This window comes from Achroia grisella, unplaced genomic scaffold (genome assembly GCF_030625045.1).
Source record: "Achroia grisella isolate CSIRO2021 unplaced genomic scaffold, CSIRO_AGI_Agris_v1 utg782, whole genome shotgun sequence".
Lineage (NCBI taxonomy): Eukaryota > Metazoa > Arthropoda > Insecta > Lepidoptera > Pyralidae > Achroia > Achroia grisella.
Window position 1 is genome coordinate 4020860 of NW_026713022.1, and position 23964 is coordinate 4044823.

Below are 23964 nucleotides of genomic sequence, written 5' to 3' on the forward strand. Positions count from 1 at the left end.
CGACAATTCATTAAACGAAATGTAATTCTTCCTTAAATATACTAACGACTGTATTACCAGTAAAAACACTTAGAACATCCCAGTCTATTTGATGAGATTTCGTTGAGTCGGCAACGCGCATGAGACCACCCCGGTCAGGCGTCCATAGGCATGTTAACAGTTTGCCATAAGATAGGCCGTATGCTTGTTTGCCATCATTGTAGTGTAAAAAAAGAGTTATTATCAATAATTTTCTTGCAATTATTGAAAATAACAATGTTTTCGCATTATCGAAATTTCATTCAAATGCCTAATGTTTTTGAAAATATTCAATCGCCTATGTTTATCAGTGATAATGCATTCGAATGATAAAAGATTCTTTCAAATCGGTCTAATAGTTTCGGAGCCTATTCAATGCAAACAAACAATCAAAACTTTCCACTTTATAATATTAGTACAGATAACAAAGTTGTTTTATTTCCGAGAGCGGAAATAAAACAACTTTGTTATCTGAAACAATCGAATCCAATTGAAATACCATCAAATAGTAGACAAGTAGATATATTTTATTTATGGCTATATCTAATACTAGCTACTGCCCCGGCTCTGCACGGGTCTACATGTATTATACGAATAAACTTTCCTCTTGAATCATCCTATAGTATATATTGCTATAAAACTGCATAAAAATCCGTTGCGTAGTTTAAAAGATCTAAGCAAAACAAAACAGCGGAAGTAATTTCATTTTATACTATGTAAAGCATTTCAAATGTAGGTACATTCGTATTCAAGAACTCTACTTTAAATATTTTCCACTTAATTTCACAAACACATTCACGTTCAGGTGAATCAATCTAATTAACGTATCCATAATGGCAAAAGAATTTTACATTTATGACATCAGAAAGATATAAAAATATATCTAATTATCAACGCGTCAAGAACGAATTCAATTCTTTATAATTATCGGCCGCATATAATTATCTTATATATAATGATATCGAAATTTCACAACGCGCCGCTGTCGCTTCCTTTATCATACAGATTGTCGGATAAAACGGTTTAGAAATTCCAGCCTCCGACCGAAGCCAATTCATAATAATCGGGGCTACATTCGTGACCAATCGCACAGCATCCCATCAAAGATATCATCCTCAATATGATACTTTATTGCGATGGTTTAAGACTTTGATTGGGTTGTGCTTACTTTCGTTTTATTTAGTCGATTGGACGCAGCGGCTTCTAAAAGGCGAAACAATCGTATACGATTGCTGTAGTTTGGTGTAATGGGCGTTAATTTTTATTAATGACAATAGATGCTAGTAAACTTAGTAATTATTTGAGTTTAACATAAAAAAATGAAATTACACTCGTATTCTTATGGATGATAATAGAATGGTGCACCCTCCTATGATAACGGTTTACGTTGGCGCGGCATAAGTAGAAGATGATAAAATGATCTTGAAGTCAGGTCAGTCAGCCCATCGTGGTAAATTCACCAGGAATTTATAACGATGATTTCTAGGGGGAACATCGTGGAGATCAACCTGATATAGTATTATAGTACATTGCTAGCGATGGGGTTATTAGATTACAGTTATATTATAATTTTTATTTTTAATATTTTGAAGTCCGCACAGATGAAGAAGAAGGAACATGAAGTAACCGATTCGAATTTTACTGTAGAGAAAATTTCGAGCAATAAGCCCTTATTACAGTAATAAGTTTTAATGCTATAGAAATGTTTTGGGCAAAAAATGTGTGTAGAAAATATATGTATATATTTTATTTTAATTATTTTCCATGTTTTGGTTTGCATGCTATTGTAAAAGCATAGATTATTTTTTTTTTTAAATAAAGTTATTTTTATAAATAAGTATATGTTAAAGGGATGAATATATATAGTATACAATTTGGCCTGGATTGTATGTTTGTTTGTGTGTTTGAAGTGGCTGTAAGAGAAAAATCTTTTCTTGCAAAATTACGTCTTGCAAGATTTTTTATAACAAAATCTATTTTTAACGGTAAATTTAGATTAAAATGTTTTGTTACTTCAATATCCACCGATAGCGAGCCAAAATAACAACATTACTGTCATGCTTGAATGTATATCTATCGGTTACAAGCATAGTTAACACTCCATAACTGCTGTGTCAATTGTTTTGCCAACGACCTGTTGGCGCGGCCTCTGAATCTACATTTCTATGTATTATTTTATTTCGTATAAAACAATTGAGTATAATATGAAAAATTTCATCATATTGTAATACTGTAATTTTAATAATATACTTCTATTGTAAAAACTGAAACCTTTTATGAACCCATTCTAATACAGAGTTTAATTAATTTAATTGAAATTAAGAGAATATCATCTGCGAGAGAAACTTCCGTCAAAGTCAGTCCGGTCAGAGATTAGTAAGAACGAACACACAGTCAGACATTTTTTATTACAATGAATTACATTGAAATACCGAATATATATTCAAATGCATTTAGTCACAAGCTGTTAATTTAAAATTACAAACAGGCGCTTAAAGTTTATATATTTCTGTAAATATAAGTATAGATATCTATAAATACACAAAAATCAGTAAAGTCATTCGAAGTAGTGGTAAGCCACTAGTGATATGATAAGTTACCTAATTACTAACCGGAATTACGCGTTTCTGACGATGTTACAGAAGGAATTAGACATGTAAATAATGTCTACATGCCTCAGAGATGTATACAGTTAGATATTACAACATTATCAACATACAAGCCTTTTAAAGCAGTGGCATAAAGATAATGATTTCACCGTTCCGACACAAATAAGGGGCATTCACGTTGCGACTTAATTAATGTTGCCAACAAAATTTCAGTAATCCCACATGTATACCCTAAAATTAAAAGAAAAACAAAAAAAAATGAACGAAATACTAAAATCGACAAATATTTTAATGAATCCACTAAACTAGAAAAATCCCTACAGCCATAGTTTTTCAAGAAGAACATATTTATTTTGAACTGAAATTATTTCTGAACTTAGTCGTTGTAGGCATACGACAATAATATCTATTCTAAAATCTAATTATTAGGATAAAAGTAACCACTAAACTTTCCTAATGAGTAACTTGACGGAGTCAATATTTTTATTTGTTTTCTAATCCAACTACTAAACCCTAAGCCGAAACTATTTTTCCCACCAAATGAGGGTCAAAATAACCAGCATAAGTGGTAAAATCGCTAAAGGGAAACTGCTACAGTCTAAATTGCTTAAGATTTCGATAGCTTATTTAAGAAAATATCACTTTATAATAAAATTAAGATTCGATTTAAGATAATTGGCAAAAACAATCCAATATCCGAAACGCGAAATTAGCTGTTGAATAAATGTAATTCACAGCAAATGTCCGTGAATTTTAATATTAAATGCTTTCATATATTTTCTTTTTAGTGTAATTAGTTACGGTTTACGGAAATGGAAACCTATATTTTTGTCTATGGGAAAGTGTAACAATCATCCATCCATCCATCGATACTCACAAACTTTCGCATATAATATTAACTTCGTTTATAATATTAGTAATTTTGTGTCGAAATTCATTAATAATATATATAATATTCATTAATAATGCTAGGTACTGTATATAGCAGATATAGCAGAGCAATATTATTCGCTTTGTGTTTTCGGCGTATGTTAGTTTTTGCTTCAAAACTTAAACTAAACATTGGTCAAATCTAACACAAAATTGTCAAACACAAATGTTATGAAACTCTATCCTTTTATAGACATGGGTATGGTTTCCAAATATTTGTCATACACGGTAAATATTATGTTGTGCTCACATTTTGCGTAAACTCACCAATATTTGTCGACCTTAAAATCTCACGAAACCTTGTTTGACTTTGCAAAATATATTTGACGCCAAGCAAAGATCATTAACGTAAATTTAAAACTATTTGTCCATTTGACTTGACATTTCGTAACGATGATACGTATGTTTTTTCTATTGCACATTATAGGTAGAGTATGCTATTAGTTCATTTAGTATTATTACTACGCTACCAGCTCTATGCAACTGAAGTAAACAGTTAGAATATAGGACTAAAAAATAGGGTAAATAGTAGGGTAAAAATAGCAATTAGGGCGAAATAGGTCGCCCTAAGTTTGTTAGGGCCCGTCCTACGCCATCTACAGGAAGGGCTAATGCCACCGGACTCACGGTAGAACGCTAACGCGACCCCGTGACTCCGACATCAGTAGCTGGTAGCTACCACCATGTGATGGTGTGGTTAAATGCGCAAGAATCTCACTCACCTTCCTCACCATCCTTCCAAGATGGTCCTTCCAAGTGTTTGTTAGTAATGTGTACTAATGATCCATTTCTTAAAGCAAATAAATGGAATGGTGCACCCGCCTGCGCTATCAGTATACGCTGGCAGGGCACCAGTGGAGGATGATAAGATGAAAATGAGGTCAGGTCAGTTAACAGTCCACATTACTAACAATTCCCTTAACCCCCTAATAACTCCATTGCTAGCAATGTCAGGTTGACCTCCATGCAAATCCCCTGGAAACATTGTGGTAAATTGCCATTTGTCACTATTCTAACTAACCTAATTTCATGCTCATCTTATCATCCTCTACTGGTGACCCGCCAGCGTAAACTGTTAACGCAGGCAGGATCAACATTTCATTATCATCCATTAAAAACAAATGGATTTTGTTATCCGAATAAATAATATAATTATTATAGAATTATTGTTAGTACATTATACCTGTTCTGTAGAATACATGCCGACCGAGCGAGCATTACTTCTTTCAGTTGTAATTTACATTGACAATTTACTTTTAATCGCGGGTCTGAAAGTCGGTCCGTCGCTTAACATACGCGTCGACGATACGTAATTGACAACAGAACGAGCCGACATTGTCGTGCGCACAGATAAACAGTTTTTAATGGTTATTTATGTGCGTCCGCGCCGGCCGCAACGCAACGCAATTATAGGGTTGACGCGAAAAAGTGGGACGAAAGGGGTTTTTTTATCGTGGATGATAATGCAATAAGCTATACTGCTGTTACTAAACGGAGTTTCATCAAAATCCGTTCTGTAGTTTTGCGTGAAAGAGTAACAAACATCATTTCTTACATCCATACTCACAAACAAGTGAGTATGGATGAATGGATTGGTTATAAACGCGAGTTTATAATATTAGTACGAGGGGGGAAAGGGGATTCTTAGTAATGTGAACTGATGATCATATTGCTAGCAATATACCATGTCAGGATGACATCCACACGGTTCCCCCTGGAAACCATCGTTATAAATTCTTAGTGAATTTGTTACGATGGGCTAACTGACCTGACCACATGCTCATCTTACTTCAGCCTTCATTGGTGCCCGGCCAGCGTAAACCTTAAGCGAGTGCACTATTCCATTCTCAACCATAAAAAATATGATTAATACGATGTTTATAAATATATTGGCAACCCTATCTCGATTGGCACTTGAATTAAATATGTCCGTAATGTTGCCCTTTTGAGGGCTTTCTGCAGGTGCCATCTTGGTATCCCTTGCGGTCACAGATGAACCTTAGGTTCAGTAATTTAATATAATTACGTAAATTGTCTATGGAAACGTGTTTACTATGAATTTATAATTATATATGAAACATTTGATCTATTGTGTGCATTGTCAACCTCATTGCTGCTCATGGCTGTATTTTGTAATTTTTTAGAAATACCACAGGTAATATATACTAAATAATATTCTGTTATCTGTGGTTATAATTAATGCAAGCACAATAAATATGAAACCAATGCAGTTTTATTATTTACACTGTTGGTCCGGCCTGTCTTTGCCCGGGTGTTCTTAACTTTGTTTGTTTTGTATATGTTAATATAATACAGTAAAATGAACAATGAATATTCTAAAACAAAAGTAAGTTCCTTCTTATAACATAGCTATCTGCGACCGAAAGTCCTGTCACGGTCGGTCCAGCCATTTCAGAGGTTATTAATAACAAACCGACAGACATTATTTTATGTAAGTACTGTATATATATATCTTCATATGTATTTAGTGAAACGTTCTTCATAAGAAGATACAATCTCTGTCAAAATCTGTACTAACATAAAGAGAGAGATTGTATCTTAGTCTATCTTCTCTACTGATTTACAGATAAACAAAACAAAAGTCTAACATCGTTTAATTCAGCAAAAGAATCTGAAATAGTTAACCGAAGGACGAAGGCAGATCGGTTCGGTATAATCAATATGTCTACAGAATTTGATAGCGTTTCGATAGAATTATATGATAATGTAATCGCTAACATAACACCAATTATTTAATGTACAAATCAAATTCCAGCTAAAACCATCTTTAATGTTTATAAACACGCTTTTACAAAGTAACTTCTGTATCAACTTACATATGATTTCACAGATTTCGTTTGAAGTAAGTAAGTATGGACATTGTGCCTTATATACGAGTAGGTGTGTTATCAGGAATTTCTCGCAGGTAGAGTTAGTAAGTATTTTTGTTTTATTACATACTAACTACCCGCTACGGCTTCGCACGTATATAAACCTTCCACTTGTATCACTATCTATTGCTAAAAACTGCATTAAGATTCGTTGCGTAGTTTAAAAGATCTAAGCGAACAGACTGTGGAAGCAACTTTATTTTATACTATGTAAAAATATCTTTAAGCTATATATAGGTAAGACACTTAATCCCGGTCACGGACATGTACAAAAGCTAGTATATTTTTTTCTTTTCCTTAATGGTTTTGTACGTTGGTGCGTACGTACGACAATTTGGTTTCCCAAATTGTCTTTGGTAATGCATTAATATTTTTTTCTTTATATATTGTTGTCTATATTTCAATATATGGTAGTTAACTATAACTATAACATTAACTATATATATTTAGGAGACATTCCATATCGAAGGGAAAGTCTTCACAAATACATATATCTTTTTTTGTAGCATATGAAGGTAATAGAAATTTCGTGCTTTCTATTCTATACGCTTCTAGCTTCCTAGTTTAGGTGATCTATCTGGTTATCCTATCCCTATAATTATAAATGAATATTTGTAATAACAAAATATTACTAAATGCAAAATCTCGCGACCTAACTGGTTATATTTCAATTATAAATTATGATTTGTAATAAAAATATTATTAAATGTAAAATATAATTAATTTTACAATTAACTCCATTTACTTTTACAACTATATAAGTTCATTACATTGTGAGTATTTCGAAACTGTATTGAAACACATTCCTCCGTCATTTCCGTTGATAACTGGAGCCATAAGGCAATAAACCATTCCAACGTCACGGATCCGAGAGTCAAATCCCGAGATACATCTAATTGGGCGGCATTCCTCCGGCCTCCCACCACAATGGATTCTCCAGTCGGGATGACTGTGCCATTTTTGGCTGTTCACCATTTCTCAGAATGATTTGGAGGCCAGAATCATATTTTGTTATAACTGGTATGGTGTACTGACGGCCGACCTGATGGTTAGTGTCAATCTTCGCATATATAGGTCAACAGGCACTATGGATAACACGTCATCATGTGACACCCGTCCCACCCCTTATGAGTTGCCGTTAATTATTAATCCTAAAAAATCGAGGCTTATAAATACATGGACGTCAAAATGTAATACATATTCTTTTACACTTGTGTTGCTACTTAAGCTCACTTTCATTTAAAAATAATAATTCAGTTTATATTAAAAATAAAGATGTCACTACAAAACCTGTTCCTTAGAAGTATCGGCTGTAAAAGCTGTTCATTGGTATCAAACTCAATCCTTCACTAAAATAGTCAAACTATTTATATCCATATCAGCCAGTAATAGACATCTATAGCACATTCCTAGAGGAGAGGATTGTAATAGGAATTAATCACCTGATTTCTAGCAATGTACCATGTCGAGTCCACGTGGCCCATCAAGAATGCAATTATGGTTGATTCCTAAAGAATTCATTACTGTGTGGCTATCTTATCCTATTATCCACCACTGGTGTCCCGGCAGCGTATACCGTTAAAACAGGCGGCTACCATTCCATCATCATCCATTTAAAAGATGTGCTTCTTTTAAATACTTAATAATACCTACCTAGGTATGCACAAGAATTATCGCAGACATCAACTAGTTTAAATCAAAAGAGTAGTGCTACAGAAGATGTAAATGACGCACATAAATTAATGATTAAAGTTCCGAACAGCACATAATCGATACTTGTATCGGATAATCGGTAATTTATTGCCCCATAACGTACAAATCCTCATATTAATTATCATCATAAGAGGAAATTAACGAAAGCTTAATGGCGACCAGTTCTAACAAATAACGTTGGATCATAATCTATATCTACTATATCGTGCAAATGCATCTCCGATTCTCGATCGCGCGGGTCGACGCACCGAGCGACGCAATAAAATAAGACTGAGATATGCGCGCGCGCATCATGCCGTAATCTCGCCGCTTTGATCTCGCCGCCATCCTCCAATACTCACTGCTCATCCAGATTGTAATGACTTCATTACTTTAATTTGTGATTGTTAACTATAATTAAAGTGCGTTTAAAAATGTCTTCTAAATAAAACACGGTCACGACTAAGTCAAGTTATTTATACGTGATACTCTCAATAGTGGTTTCATTTTGAAATTAATATTATTACTAACTACTTATAGTGAAAATGGATATTGGTTTAGAAAAACAACTACAATATATAAATATAGAGGTTGACTATGCAATAAGCAACTTTGTTTTTGTCAATTTGTCTTTCTGTAGCCAACCATCCGATATCAATTTCATGAATCCTAATATAATGTGTCCATATATGTGTGTATTAATGTAAGTACAATCATTTAACAAATATAAAATACTATACAATTAATTTTAAAATGTTAGATTTTCATTTTAATAATTTATTATAATTTTAACTTTTGACTTTGTACGCCCAAATATGTTTATCTATTCTTCTAGTACTTACCTACCACTAAGATCTGCTTATATGTATATTTATGAACGGTGAAACAATAAGTAAATAATTATGTATTTAAAACAAAAGAGTATAGATTTAGATAAAAAATAAGCAAGGAACGATAGGCGACAACAAGATTTAGTTGATTTTTAAATCTTATCTTGATAACAATATTGATTATCGATTCCTTTTGATATCGATCGTACAATTAAATTATTTTTTCTTGCCTTAATTAAAATATCTATATACGTAAAGTATATATATCACAGTTAGATAATTTTATAAATTTATTACTTATAAATTTAATAATAATGAAAAAATAAATGACCATGTTCAATAGTAAAACTTTTAAACCTTCAATATTTTGTTTGTATACTTAGTACGTAACGTAGGTATACTAGATAATGTAATGAGCTAGATTTAATATTACGAGATGTGTGGTAAACATAAGCGCTACTCGAACGAAATTATAAGCACTAAGAGTCTTTTACACAATTTAATAGCAATAAAATCATATAATACACGTCTGTAACAACTACTACATAATAAAATGTATCCACGAGCGTGCAATGATATATGATATAATTCCAGTCCAGCGGCGAATGAAACATGAGTAGACGCATTACAGTCGGAGCCCGCGGCGCTCGGCGCCCGCGCAGCGAAAACAGAAAAAAGCACCTACGGAACCGCACAAATTGCCACTCCTAATTACAGCAGGTAGGCGGCTGTACAAAGCGGACCTTTTTGCTGAAAAAAGTGCTAAGTTATTCAGAAACAGGTAGATATTATCATCGATACCATCCACGGCGTTGGAGATTTTGTTATGACAATTTTGTATGTATATATATACGATTATGATGCGTAACAAACGTTCAGTGGGTTAGAATTAACTAACTGCGCGCAATTTGTCTGTATCACACTTACTTAACATTATTATATTTAGCCTAATTTACATACATTTTACATTATTGCCTATGTGTTTTTCTTATATATAACCTATATTACATGTATCTCTGTTTGCCCAATGGTTGACTGGTATAAAATCCCTCAAGGTGTTAAGTCCGTCATGTGCACCTTTATTTATGTAATTGTGCATCGAAGTTTTAATAAATAATTTACTGTAAAGTTTCACCGCACAGTAGTTTTTGCGCGATCTATCTATACTCACAAACTATTGTGTTTATAATATTAGTAAGAATATCAATTGAATAACTGAATATATTTTTTTGTTATTTGACAGAATGACTTTTACTGATAATAGAGTATATGAATTGTAAGTTTAGGAATATTGCGAATTTCTCAATCAGTTTTACCTAAGTGGTAACTGAAATAAACTTAGGTAATTGTAAATGCTGAATTATTGGTTACTATACTGTCATATTTGACTATTAAATTTTTACGAGTGTACAATTGAAGATTATAAAAAGAAAAACAATTAAACTAGATGACAAGACGTCTCACTGCAACGTGGGAACAATCGCATAACCTATAAATGTGTGCACACTTCACAAAATATACTTGTCTTGCTCATTGTTTCTCTAACGATAAGCGAGACAGAGGTAAAGTACAAAGGTTATTTCAGTAAAGATTCAATCTTCAACTGAATTTGATTATTTAAATCATTCACTTCTTATATTGCATTCACGACAAATGTTCAAGATTGTGTGGATCGGGTATAGTTATCTCACATTCTCTTCTCTGACGTGTAATAGACAATATCTCTAATAGAATGGGTATTACCTCTGATAAAATACTTTAGATGTTTAAAGTTATTTTGACTGTAAATATATTCTAAAATAAATTATTTTAGAATAACCCAAATATATTTTTATAGATGTGATAGAATAATATTGTTCTACATAGATAGAAAACGTTATTTTGTTTTATATATTTTTTAATACGTCGAATACAAGACGAGTAATTACTATAAGTAGAATACTTACGGCTCTACTAAAACTCTACACTGATAGAGACTAAAACACTAGTCCTAGATTCTAGAAGCAAGTAGTTTTTACATGATTCTATATAGTGCCGAAACTTGTTTTTTATTTTTAAAATAATGACTAATATTTAAAAAATGGATTCATTCTTAATCTAATTACTATGCTCTGTTAATAAATGTCTTGTTAAAAATATATAAGTAGGTATAGTCGATCACTAAAGTATATATATTATTGTATTTTAAAATAATTTTCTATGAATTAATAATTATAACTAATGAACTACAAAAGTTGCGAGCTAAACATAAAAATGACGATGTTAAAATACGGACCATTAAAACTTTCTTTCAAGCGAAGCACCGGGCCTTTACAACTCCATAACATCACATACCTGCCCTAATGATATGGTGCTTTTCAAAGAACGGACACTTCTCAATAACACGCCAGCATTTTGTACCTTTTAAAAAAAAAGTACAGATAATACGCTCAAAGGCGCCGACGCAAATATGGAAATGGGTTATCGAAGTACACAACGCGAGTTTTATCTAACTTAATTGTTTTATGACGCTCGAGATATGGATTTCTAAAAAATAGTATATATACAGTCCGAGCGATAAAAAGTCAATCGTGTTTTACAACTTTTATAGTATGTGTAATAAACACAATACATACTTTTATTGTTCTTTCTTTGCTGCTCTGCCGACCAAATAAATGGGTTCAACAATTCGCTTGAACTTTTATTGGCCTCTAGTTTTGTATAGGTAGTGATAGTGATAGTAGTAATTGAATATGAAATAATTGAACTATAGACTAAAATGGACCATAAATTGGTGCTCAAAATTAACAAATATACATTCAGTATTTGCATCCTTTTGATTTAGGCGGGTATAATTTAATATAAACTCATTGATGTATGGAATAATATAGACTATGTTTTGGGGTTGAATATTAACACATTTACATTTGGTATTTGTAATGTTTTGGTATACGTGACACGTGTTTCCTCCATGTAGATATACGTGGTCATTGATTCAATTTTTATATTACTTCTCATTCTGTATTAAACTGGAATTTTATGTTGATTGTTCAATGATTTTTTTTTCCTAGTTTTAGATCATACAATACAGTACTAACGAAGCAAGAATTTATTTACGTTGTCTCAACTTTAACTTCTAACATTCGTTTCATGTCCCCCTTAATTTTAGTATTAAACCAAATGTAAAAACTCAGATACAATAATAGCACCTACATTATACAACACTTTTATCAAATAAAGATGGGGGTTTAGTAAATAAATAAGAAATTTTCTAACGCATCGTGCACAGATATATTATTTGGAATGTGTGTTTGTTCAACACGATTGGTGTTAATAGCGAAAGGCTAAGGTGTGAGGGCATTCTAAAATTGGCTCATTACCACCTCCAGAACTAAACGCCGGGCTTTGTTGACCTTGGCTGTGTATATGCGTCTTCGAGTTCTAGATTTGAAATTTAAAATTCGATATTTGAAATATGGCCATAGACAATGTTTAGATTGATTATATTTTTAATTTAACATTTGTTGTTATATGTTATAGGAATACTGGATAAAAATTTTAATTTACATATATATATTTAAAATTATATTATTTTTACAATTTTAGAAAGATAATCATTGGAATATAGCATAGAATATAACATTCCAGTTATATAAGAAACGTTGGCCGAATTATTGTACTAAAAGTTATTATTTCTTAATTTAAAAGATAGGATTTAGGAAAACAATATCTTGCACTGTACATAACCGGAAATTAAACGTAGGTATATATTAACAACTTCATTGAGATATTTTAATAACGGTTGAGAATATAATATTTTCACGAATGTTTGCAAAACAAAATATAAAAGTATGCTATAAAGTACCCACTGAGACACGAATGTTACAAATGATCGATCCTAAACTCTTAATTGCCCAATCTAAAGGTGAACGTCCGAAGAAACTGTGGCCAAATCAGATGAAGTATTCGTGAATGGACCATCCCACTAGAGCGCTTCCAAGATCTAAAAGATAGACTTGGAGTTACGTAGACTTGAACACTGTGATATGTTTAAATGAAGACATACTCTAATGTGAAATATTAAATTTCATTTTTGGCTGGCAAATCTATTTTGTTAGAAAGAGAGATTTGGTTGGTAGATGAGATTTGTTGAAGTCGGATTAGGGAATTTTAAAACGTGACTATATGCATGATATATAATAGTAATAATAGCTCAGGACGATCCACACAGCGCCATCTAGTACTAAGCTAAGCAGAACTTGTGTTGTAGGTACTAGACAACTAATAGAATACTTATGGTAACTTAAAACCGCCAGAAACTAATCTTCATAGCTTTGCTGAATATAATATAGAATCTATTCGTGACTGACATTCTGATTATTGAAACACCGATAACAAACCGAAAAGGAACACGGTACCCATTTGACGTCAACCTGTTACAATTCTTACAAAAATAAGTAGGTACTTAGAAAGATACGATACGGTCTGTAAATTGAATAGCAGTTTCAGACAACCGTCAACAAAGTGTTTATCAGCTTAGCGAATTATATATAACTGATTATATACATTTATATTAGTTATATGATTTAAAGCGATGCCGGCGATAAACGGCACTTAAGGCAAAGATACCGGCCTCTGAGGGCATGATAAGAGGCATAAATATAAATAAATGGCTGCACTGCCTAATGGCGCAATAGTGTTGTAAAGATACCGCTATCGACAGCTCTCGATATTAAATGCAATAGTCTTATTCCGCGGTGCCGCTTGCGTGGACCATATAATTACACCGATCACAGATAATGTACGAGTAGAGCGCTTGATGGCACGCCGATGCGGACAGATAAAAAATATACGTTAATCTATACATAATTCATTTTTAATATTGTACTCTGAATTTACATAATTTGCGATAAATACGAGTACTTATATATAATGTGTTCTGCGAGTATTATTATTTCGTTTATAAATTTGTTATTATATTATTTGTGAACGTTATTTAGTTAATATAATACTAGAGAGGGAAGGGATCTATTATACAAATTGTATGTATGGCCATCCATACATACATATGTTTGTTACTCTTTCACGCAAACAACTGAATGGATTTTGATGAAATTTTACAGCTTATTAGAAAAATTATATTCTAATATATTTAAGGATGTATTATGAATATTTCTTTTGATTGGGAGAGTAATGAGTTGTAATTATTAATATGTATATATTAAATATTTATTAAAATAATAAATGTATGCAAAATTAATTAGTAAATGTATTTCTTTGAGTTTTTTTTGTTTATTATACTAAATTCAATATGTTATTTGATGATTCTTATCGAATTTCTAATTGATTTTTCATTCAAGAACTTCTTATTACCTACTAATGATACATAGAGTATAATAAATAATTGATCCATTATACAAACTAAGTCTAAGATTTTTAAGCGACAACATATAAACCAATTCGGTTTGTAAGCTTCTAGGGTCGCCAAAAGTTATCTTTCTATAATATTTATACAAAAACAAATATATATTTATTTTTTTATTCATAGCAGGAACAAAAACCAGAAAAGTATTTTATATTTCTGATTGTTGCTCCAGTAAAGGCATTTCCGACAAGAAATAAAAAAATTAAACCGTAGTGACGAGAGCAAGCTCGCTGACATGTTAGATAAAAAAAAAAGCATGGAGGGCATGTTCTCCACAACGTCAAGGGCTGTATCTGGGGGGCAAGGGAACTGTTAGTAACGTGGTCTAATAACTGCATTGCTAGCAATGTGAGCAATCATAATAAATACCTGTTGAATTTGACACGATGGGCTAACTGACCTAGCCTCATGTTTATCTATCCTCCACTGATAGAGATTCATTTATTGCCAACATAACACAACAAATTCCAAAGAATACACAACATAAGAAATAAAAAATAACATACAAAGTTGGCAATAGGAGCTGTCTCAGCTGTTGCTGATATAAGTACAATCTCAATGAGGCGCACCTATACTGTGCTGGTTTTTAGGTCCCATTACTCATTAGAAAAACACATCTGGTGCCCCGCCAGCGTAAACCGTTAGCGCAGGCGTGGGCCATTATCATCCATTAAAAAAACGGCTGCTTCTGACTACCCCATCTAAGGTTACAGGCGTGACGATATAATTGTTTTATTTACAAACACAGAGCAGCCCTAGACGTCAGATTCGGCGGCTTTGATGTGAGTCGTGTGATAAGCGACTATTTGTTGATGTTATCGGCAATGTTTGTCGTTTTGTGCGCCTACGCACTATCGCTGCAACACACTTCTCCGTTTATGGAATTGCCACGTTTTTACGAGGATCTTGATAGTTGTCTGTTTGTATCTGCGGCTTGTGAGGCCAAAATAATCTACTGAGTGGTGCGCCGAAACCGAGGTTTATGCCTATAGTGTATACATCAGGTTGTTACTGAGATATATTTAGAATACCTATAAGTAACGCGTGCTTGAATGTTTTACGAGTGTGGGTTTACGCAGTGTAAATAAGTTGGGTTTTATAAAAAAAAACTTATTTTTATGTAACTGGAAGAACGAGCTGATTGGCTCACCTGACTGTAACAGTCATAATTCATGAAATAGTAACACAGTTATCATGAAGGTAGCTCTCATGTATTGATGTCTTTGATTTTTTTTTTGTTCTTATCTATCTTGAAATATGACAAACATAGAATACTACAGCTCCAGGGAAGCTTCCAGGAATAGGAAATGCCGGCAGGAGGCGATATTCTGAGTAACTAATTTCTGGCTAAATAACTTACGGGAATGATTTGGCTGTTGCAAAACCTTGCTCTTTCAAGAATATAAATTTCCATGATTTTGTCCAACTTCCAATAGAAGGGGATTGTTAGTAATGTCGTGTAGTGAATCCATTGCTAGCAATGTACCGTGGCAGATTAACCCCCTGGAAACTATTCGAATAAGTTCCTGGTGAATTTACCACGATGGGCTAACTGACCTGACCTCATGCTCATCTTATCATCCTCTACCGATGCCCCGAGAGCATAATCCGTTAGCGCAGGCGGGTGCACCATTCCATTACCTTTTTCTTTCGGACTACTCTAATGCTGTTGGCCGCAGCTGGCCTTTACAGCTTCACCGGACGTTAGGGGGCGAGTGCAGATGGCACTCCAAACCCGCGGAAGAACTTATGGAGCGGCTGAAGGTCAACTCCTGCCTGACGGATACGACTTTAGTCTGAGGGCTAGGGGTTCGGCTCAGGCCGTCGTAATATCGATCCCCGTTTGAATTGGACGGGGGAACGATCGGAGGGGGGGGGCTCCATTATCATCCATAAAAGAAAACCTCCAACAGGAGTGGAAATGAAAGAAAAAGATTATCATCCATACTTTTTGCTATTCTAACCAGGACTGTTAAAATATAAAGAACGTTTCGCAGAAATCATAATAAAATATATTAACTCAAAAAAAGTATATACTGAAATCGACTTAAAGTTTTAAGTGTAGGGTTGATTTTCCAAATACTCGTATTCCATTGTCAAAGGAACTACGTCTCCAACGTCCGCCATAGGGAATGTGGGAACAAGCATCAATGAAATGCAAAAAAAAACTATGAACAATACGGTAGCAAAAGTCAATAATGCTCCCCCAACCCCAACTAGACAGATAATAGGGACATACACTACCCGTGTGTATTACAAATCCAATAACAGTAAATCATAAAAGCCATTGAAATCAGTGGGATATCTGCTTGTATTAAAAGGGTGAACAACAATAATTATAAATTACCACCCCTGATACAAGTACTCATGAACCCGCGACCCCTTGGGCTAGTTGCCGGCAATGTTATGTTAAAACATATAAAGCGGCCCGTACATTTCATTTCATTTTCAACCGACTTAAGAAAAAGGGGTTCGTAATTTAGCAATTTTTTTATGTAAGTATGTTACTTCTGAACTACTTTGACTGATTTATTTTGTTACTCAAGTAATTATTTATTATATTTACTTATGTTAATTTTCATTGAAAAATTCCATTCAAAAATGAAATTCGGAATAACATTTTTTTAAAATAGCAACACACATGTTTTTATATTAAATTTTTTTACTATTCTATTATTTTTGTAACTGTTTTATTAAGGAGTCAAATCAAATCAATAATAATTCATTCTTATAGCACATTTTAGCCACTTGAACGACAAATTTTTATATCTTTTCCTGACCATCCAGTTCAGTATACAGATTCAATGGAGAAAAACTGGCAAGAAACTCAAGTTAATTAAGAAATATTCATTCAAATAAGCGTAGGTATATTCTTGCGCGTCATCTACTAAAGTGTGTACCTACTTATTAGTATTATTTGTCTATAAGTTATACGCAAATAATACTAGGTTATATAGCTAACGTTCGCTCAAGTGCTGAGTATAAGTTGATATACTTTTTAACCGACCACAAAAACGGAGGAGGTCCTCAATTAGAATGTGTTTTTTTTTAAATGTTTGTTACTTCATAACTCTGACGGCATGAGTTATGAAGTTAATAAACCGAAAGAATAATTTCACATAAAAAAGTTTTTTCAAATCGTTTTATTAATGATGATGACGTAATGAATTAATACAGTTTCAGGATTAGTCCTATTTTATTTTGAGTTTAAAGTCGGTTTTTTAAAGAAAATTATATCGTAATGGGACGATAGGTAAGTACTAGGAGTGCATAAAATACAAATAAATATTATCTACTATCTAGAGGTACACTAATTGTACCTCTAGATAGTAGATAATATTCCTTTTCAGAGGTACAATTAGAACTATGTTTAGGTCTATCGTTAATAAATAATTACATTAAATGATGTAATAATTAGTTGACACAATTATTCATGATCTTTAGAGGGTAGTATGACATTCTGTATTAAATAAGTATGATTCCAATATTTTCAAAATTCTTAACTATATTCCGAAATACTTATTTATGATAAAAATTGGGGAAAACTCATATTTCTTTTATATTAACCTATCTGATTTATTACCTATCTGATTGCAAACGGTTAGCAGTCCGCATAAGGTCACATTTTAAGGTCGGTAGAAAATAAGTATCAAATAAAAATACCTACAAGGAATTTCAAATGATAAACTGAAGTCAGAATTGATAGCAAACAATCTTACAGAACGCAACAAGAGAATTTAATAATATAAAACGAGAATCGAACCCGAAACTCGGAAAGTGGTTATTTACCACGGCGCTATGGAGGTTGAAATATCGTTGAATACTTACAGCTTCGGCTGCTTCCTTCTGATCCTTGTGTCCCATCAGATTAGGCATCGCGGTCCAATTGTATCTCAAATCCTGGCAAAGTGGTAGCTGGATCCTTTCGCATTTTCCACCTTCTACCTCCTCCTGGGCAGCAACCACTAACCACGAACAGAGCAGCAGAAAAATAATCCGAGCCATTGTAATTAATTCACTGTATTATAACACTTATTGTATGTCATATTATCGATACTCAGTCACAAATCCACTATTAGTAAACACTGATTCGTAAACATATTTGTTTTTTAAATCGAAGCGAACGTGCACACTCGTCTATCGCTCGGAACAGACTGATTCGAATTTCGAATGCGGCGCGGCGTTACAAAGGCAAAGGAAGAAACCGGTCGGCCGGCCGGTGCATTCAGAACATGCATATGTTCCGATAAAAGGTCTCAACGCATGAACAGGGCATTAAGAATAAAAGAAAAAAAAAGAAAAAGGGCCTAATTCGTGTACAGCTCACTGCAATCAGTGGAAGTAATTTTGTCTGTCTCGCTCTGTTGATAGTTGGCGAGAAAGGGACATAACAGACAATGAAGAACGTATAAAATTAAGTGTATCTGCCCATGGGGATGGATTTTATTTTACAAAATTGCCGCAATAAAAGTGTTGAGTAATTGAGAGGTTCGAAAGTTTTATTACATAGATTTAGAACAGACGAAGCTGCCTATCTAATTCATTTTATATAATCCTGAGTCACTTAATGGAATTAAATGGTAAAAAACACTTTAGAAGATCATGAGAATAGTGTCTAGATTCTACGGTATATAAAAGATTTATTTTTAACATCTTCCGATTCCAGTTAAGACTGGAGGAAATATTTTTTAGTGTAATATAATTTACGGGTAGAGCTTCAAGTTTTTAATATTTATAAAGACATACCAAATAAATACAAATTAAGAGATATTTAAATATAATAAAATGTAGTCTGAACAAGAACCTTTTCTTTTTATCTCTCTCATAAGCAAGATAAATATATAAGTTATGAAACAACCTAAATAATTTAGAACTTTACAATATATACGATATTGAAATACTAGTAAACAATAATTTATTTCTTTTTATTGTGTTTGCTCTAATGTTCAGAGTTATTAAATTTAAATTAGTTTTTGTCAAATTACAAGTTCTTAATTGAATCTTCATATTATTCAACTTAACCTTAATGGTAGAGTTAGCTATCTAACTCTACCATGAAACATAGAGTTTTAGACATTATGTCAGCCATAATGATACTTATGGTATTCTAAGTAATTACACAAATAAACCATAGAGTGCTAAGCCTAATTAGCATGGCTATGTTTATAACAAGCCTATAAAGGGAGATGTAATAAAACTTTGCTCCTAACAAAATGTAATATACACGTTTGCTGGATAGTAATACGATGTTGTCGGTTGGGACCAGTGTTTCCCAACCTTAGCCTCTAAAATTCTTTTACTTAAAACCCCCCGTACGTAACATATATAATTTATAACATTTAAAAATTATTTTTTTAATTTAAGAAATAGATTTCAGGAAGAAATCACTAGGAAATTGTTAATGAAACAGTATTTGTAAATTCTCAAAAGATATCATGAAAAATTGACATTTTATATAAAATTTCATAAATAGTTCATTTTTAAATTGCTACCTGCGGATCGTGGGCCCCACATTGAGAAACACTGGTTGAGACGATGCGAATCCGAGATGGGTCGCTGGTATAAAATATGTCATAAAAAATCGTCTCTACATTTGATATTGGATAATGTACATGTTAACGTCACACAATATAAACTAAAATGGAATAATATATTTTAGTTATTATATTTTTTAAGGTTTGTAGCTTTAGGTTCTTTGTTATTTAATTACGTTATTATATATTTTTTCATAATAACGAGACTACAAACTAAAATGTCAGATGAAATGCTGTAGGTGTTAATAATGTGATCAAAGACCTAGAACTCATTATATAGGTTATCATCAACTTTATAGCCTCAAAAGAAGACAAAACAATGCTATCTTTGCGTCACGGTGTACCGAATATGTGAGTGAGATATCTGATAGACCCTTCCGCTCGTGCCTTTATCTTTTGGTCCGGCATCCCAAGTAGAATACACAATTAGGCCCCTTCATTACATCACTCCAATAACACCTTTAATATCCGTAACCTGTCAACGCAATAGAAACACTATATCTACATAAACAGAAGTTATATTTAAAAACAGGATAATATATCTTTCTAAAATATCTTATCCAAAGTAAGTTGGTCCCACCGATTAAGGGACGCTATTTGATATTGAAAGGAATGGAAGGTTCATTGTATACTGGAGCGGTGGTATGAATAGTTGCATTGTAGGAGTAGGACGGAGCGAGCCGCCGTCAAAGACGCCGCTTGCAGTGCGCGTACGCAGGCCGGACGCCGGTGGAATGCCTAATTAAGGACGCATGCGTGGACTGTAGGGTGGAGGTGGGTGGTACAGACACACGTCAACAGCGGAATGTAAACTAAAGGACGTAAAAAAATTGTAAATTAATAAATTCACAGTGATTTGCTATAATTTTCATTGGTTCTAAATTTTTATTTATAAAAATCGAAACATTAAAATATGATAGAATAAAATAAATGCGAAGAAAAAAAATAAGGCGAGTTAACGGAAAATAGACTATACACAAAAAATCTTTAATTTAATTAATTTGACTTCCTACATAAATAATTAACCTCAAAATCAAGGTGTATCTTGTAGGCAGTGTGTACCAAAAGATACTGGTACACTACTCAATAATTAACTTAGGTAGAGTCATTAATATTTAGACAGAGTTGAGTGATTTTGCTAGAGTTAGCGGGATGTCAAATAATAATACAGCTTCAAAGGTTTCATACTCCTCCGAAATGGCTTGACCGATTTTCATGAAATTTTATGTGCATATTTAGTAGATCTGCGAATCGGCTACTATTTTTCATACTTTTCTTATTTATAATGTGACATTAAAAATTACATACAACCCTAAATTTCAACCTTCTATCACCAACCCCTATTGTTTAATAGCGAAACGTTTGCTGGATTACCTAGTATTATTAGAAAAAGGTATACGCTTCCGCTCCCTCCTGTGTATAGACCACAACACAATTGCACACAATTCGGAATCATAATTAAAACGTCATACATCGCGTTCAGCGGCTACGATTGCCGCTGACGCCACGTCTCGATGCAAATCACATTGTATCCTACGTGAATATAATAACGTATTATCTACAAGTGAATATTGAATATTGATTCAATAAGCTTTATTGATTTGCCGACTAATTTGGCAGTCAATGGGAAACGCCTATGCGGTATTGTTAACTTCAAACAAAAAGTCCGATAGCCAGCGATCATCGCTATTTTGGTAAAATTACTGTTATTACCGAGGTATACTATATACAAAGTTATCTGTGTATTTGGCAGCCTAAATAGACCAGAGAGACAATAGAGATGTCCTCTGACAATTTCAGTTTTTTTTTTACTTGCTTTTGGCCGCAGCTGGCCTTTACAGCTTCACCGGACGATAAGAGGTGAGTGCAGATGGCACTCCAAACCCGAAGAAGGACTTATGAAGGCTAACTCCTGCCTAAGGGCTATACGACTTTAGACGTATTCGTCAGGCTGAAAGCACCGCTAGGGTTTCGATCCTTGGCTCAGATTGTCATAATTTCGAACCCCGTTTGAATTGGACGGGGAATCGATCGGAGGGACGACCAGCTTTTTCAGCTACCAAACACCTTGTTTTTGTAAGTTGTTTCTATTCGAGGTCAAAATGTGGCAGTGAAGTTACAGGATATGGAGCCATGACGTCTTAGTGCTCCAGAATAGCAATTTATAAGGAGTACTACGGGAATCCAGGGTAGATTTAGTAGAACAGCCTCCACGCGGTCCTCCCTCTGTATCAATCATTATTACGAGAGGTTTGGCTTCAGTTTTTTTGACCGGCCGCCTGCCTTTCGTCAACCCTTCTTGGGCTTCTGAATCAATATCGAATGTGTGTGTGTGCGTATGTGTGAATTTTGTTAAATGCCTGTGCGAAGCCGGGGCTCGCCGATAGTCATCTATAAAGATAACAAAAACCTGCTTGTCTGCTTGTTGTAGAGCGTGTCTATAATGTAAATTACGCACATCATAATAAAAGGTCATATAGGGATGAAGGATGAAATATTACTCCAGTTGGCTTTTACCATTAAACATATCATTAGGCGACAATAAACATAATGAATGATGTACATTAAGTACATATTGGGAATATTGAATAGTGGTAATGATGTATGAAGAAAACACGTCGGTTACTGGACATGTGAGATAATGTTTTATTGGCAATTGTAATATGCAACAATAATTTTTGAACGTATTGTCTGGACCTTTTAGATTATGGGGAGCACAAGGCATTCCAACATATACTCCAGCGCCAACAAAACAAGATCTTAAGAAGTTGCACAAGTACTATGGTACATAATTAACAATGAAATTCACGAGTAACTTGAAATAGAAACAGTGAAAGAGGAAATTCTGAGTTTGGCACCCAAATACAAGAAACGGTTGAGCCATCACCCTAACGAACTTGCTCGACAACTCACCATAGAACAGTGTATGAGATGCAGTCCTGGAATTATAAATAGGCCATATAGGCCGCAGCCTAAGGGCGGCAGCGGACTGGGGGTGGCAGATTTCAGTGGGAGGACGGCTACTCTATATCAGAGGACAAAAGTCAAACAATGAAATTAGAGAAAATTATTATTTTAGAAAGGTACATGGGGCGGGGAAAATAAAGTGGCCTACACTCATAAAATATATAAATCCGGCGCTGGTAAGATGTCTAAAACGGCATCATATCCTGGAACTAGAAGACCGGCAGTAGCTCTAGAGATGAGTAGAAGTTTCCAATGGGAAGCCACTCTTCATGACAACACAGAACAGATTCACTAATAGTCTGAGGACTGATCGTAATTATACTCGGAGAAAAAAAAATAAACATATCATTAGGTGACAATAAACAGAATGAATGATGTACATTAAGTACATATTAGGAATATTGAATAGAAGTAATTATGTATGAAGAGAACACGACGGTTATTGAACATGCAAGAAAATGTTTTATTGGCAATTTTAATATGCAACTGCCCGGAACTGTTGACGGAGTGAAAACTTGTTTGTTGCAAATGACATCGATTTGTAGATATTGCAGGACTTGTAGGGATCGAATGATATGATAATGTTGAAGGTATAATGCTGGTACTGATCGAATGATATGATAATGTTGAAGGTACAATAAATCTTTTGTACATTTTTATATAGAACAAGTCACTTCTGTAGATACAGATGAATTTTCTAAAGTCGACGTATCATCCATAATAATTTTATTATTTAATTTGCTGCTTAGATCTCTATTTCCAAAAGTTACTTATGAAGTCAGGTCCGCTCTGGTCACTACGACTGATTTTAAAATTTACATTAATATTAGAATAATATGACTGGATAATTCATTCAGCGCCATTTAGTCTCAAGCTAAACAAAACTCGTGTTATGGGTACTAGACAACTGACAGACATACTTATTTATATATTTTTAATACATACATAATATACCTACATAGAAAACTCCGAGACTGCTACAAACGTACGTGCGAGGACCAACCCACTACCATCGGAAGTAAGGCTGATAGAAAAATAAATGAGCCATAGCCTATTTGTACAACAGCACACAGACATGTAATATAATTC

At 33.6% G+C, this 23964-nt stretch overlaps 1 protein-coding gene across 1 annotated transcript in view; it reads right to left on the reverse strand.

Annotated features, from left to right (window-relative positions):
• Positions 1-18539, reverse strand: part of LOC131851202 (frizzled-10-like) — a 31025-nt gene extending 12486 nt beyond the window's left edge. The window contains exon 1 of the mRNA XM_059201657.1: positions 18203-18539. Coding sequence (XP_059057640.1) covers positions 18203-18379 — 177 coding nt within the window. The 5' untranslated portion in view covers positions 18380-18539. The remainder of the gene's footprint in view (positions 1-18202) is intronic.
• Between the last annotated feature and the right edge of the window lie 5425 nt (positions 18540-23964).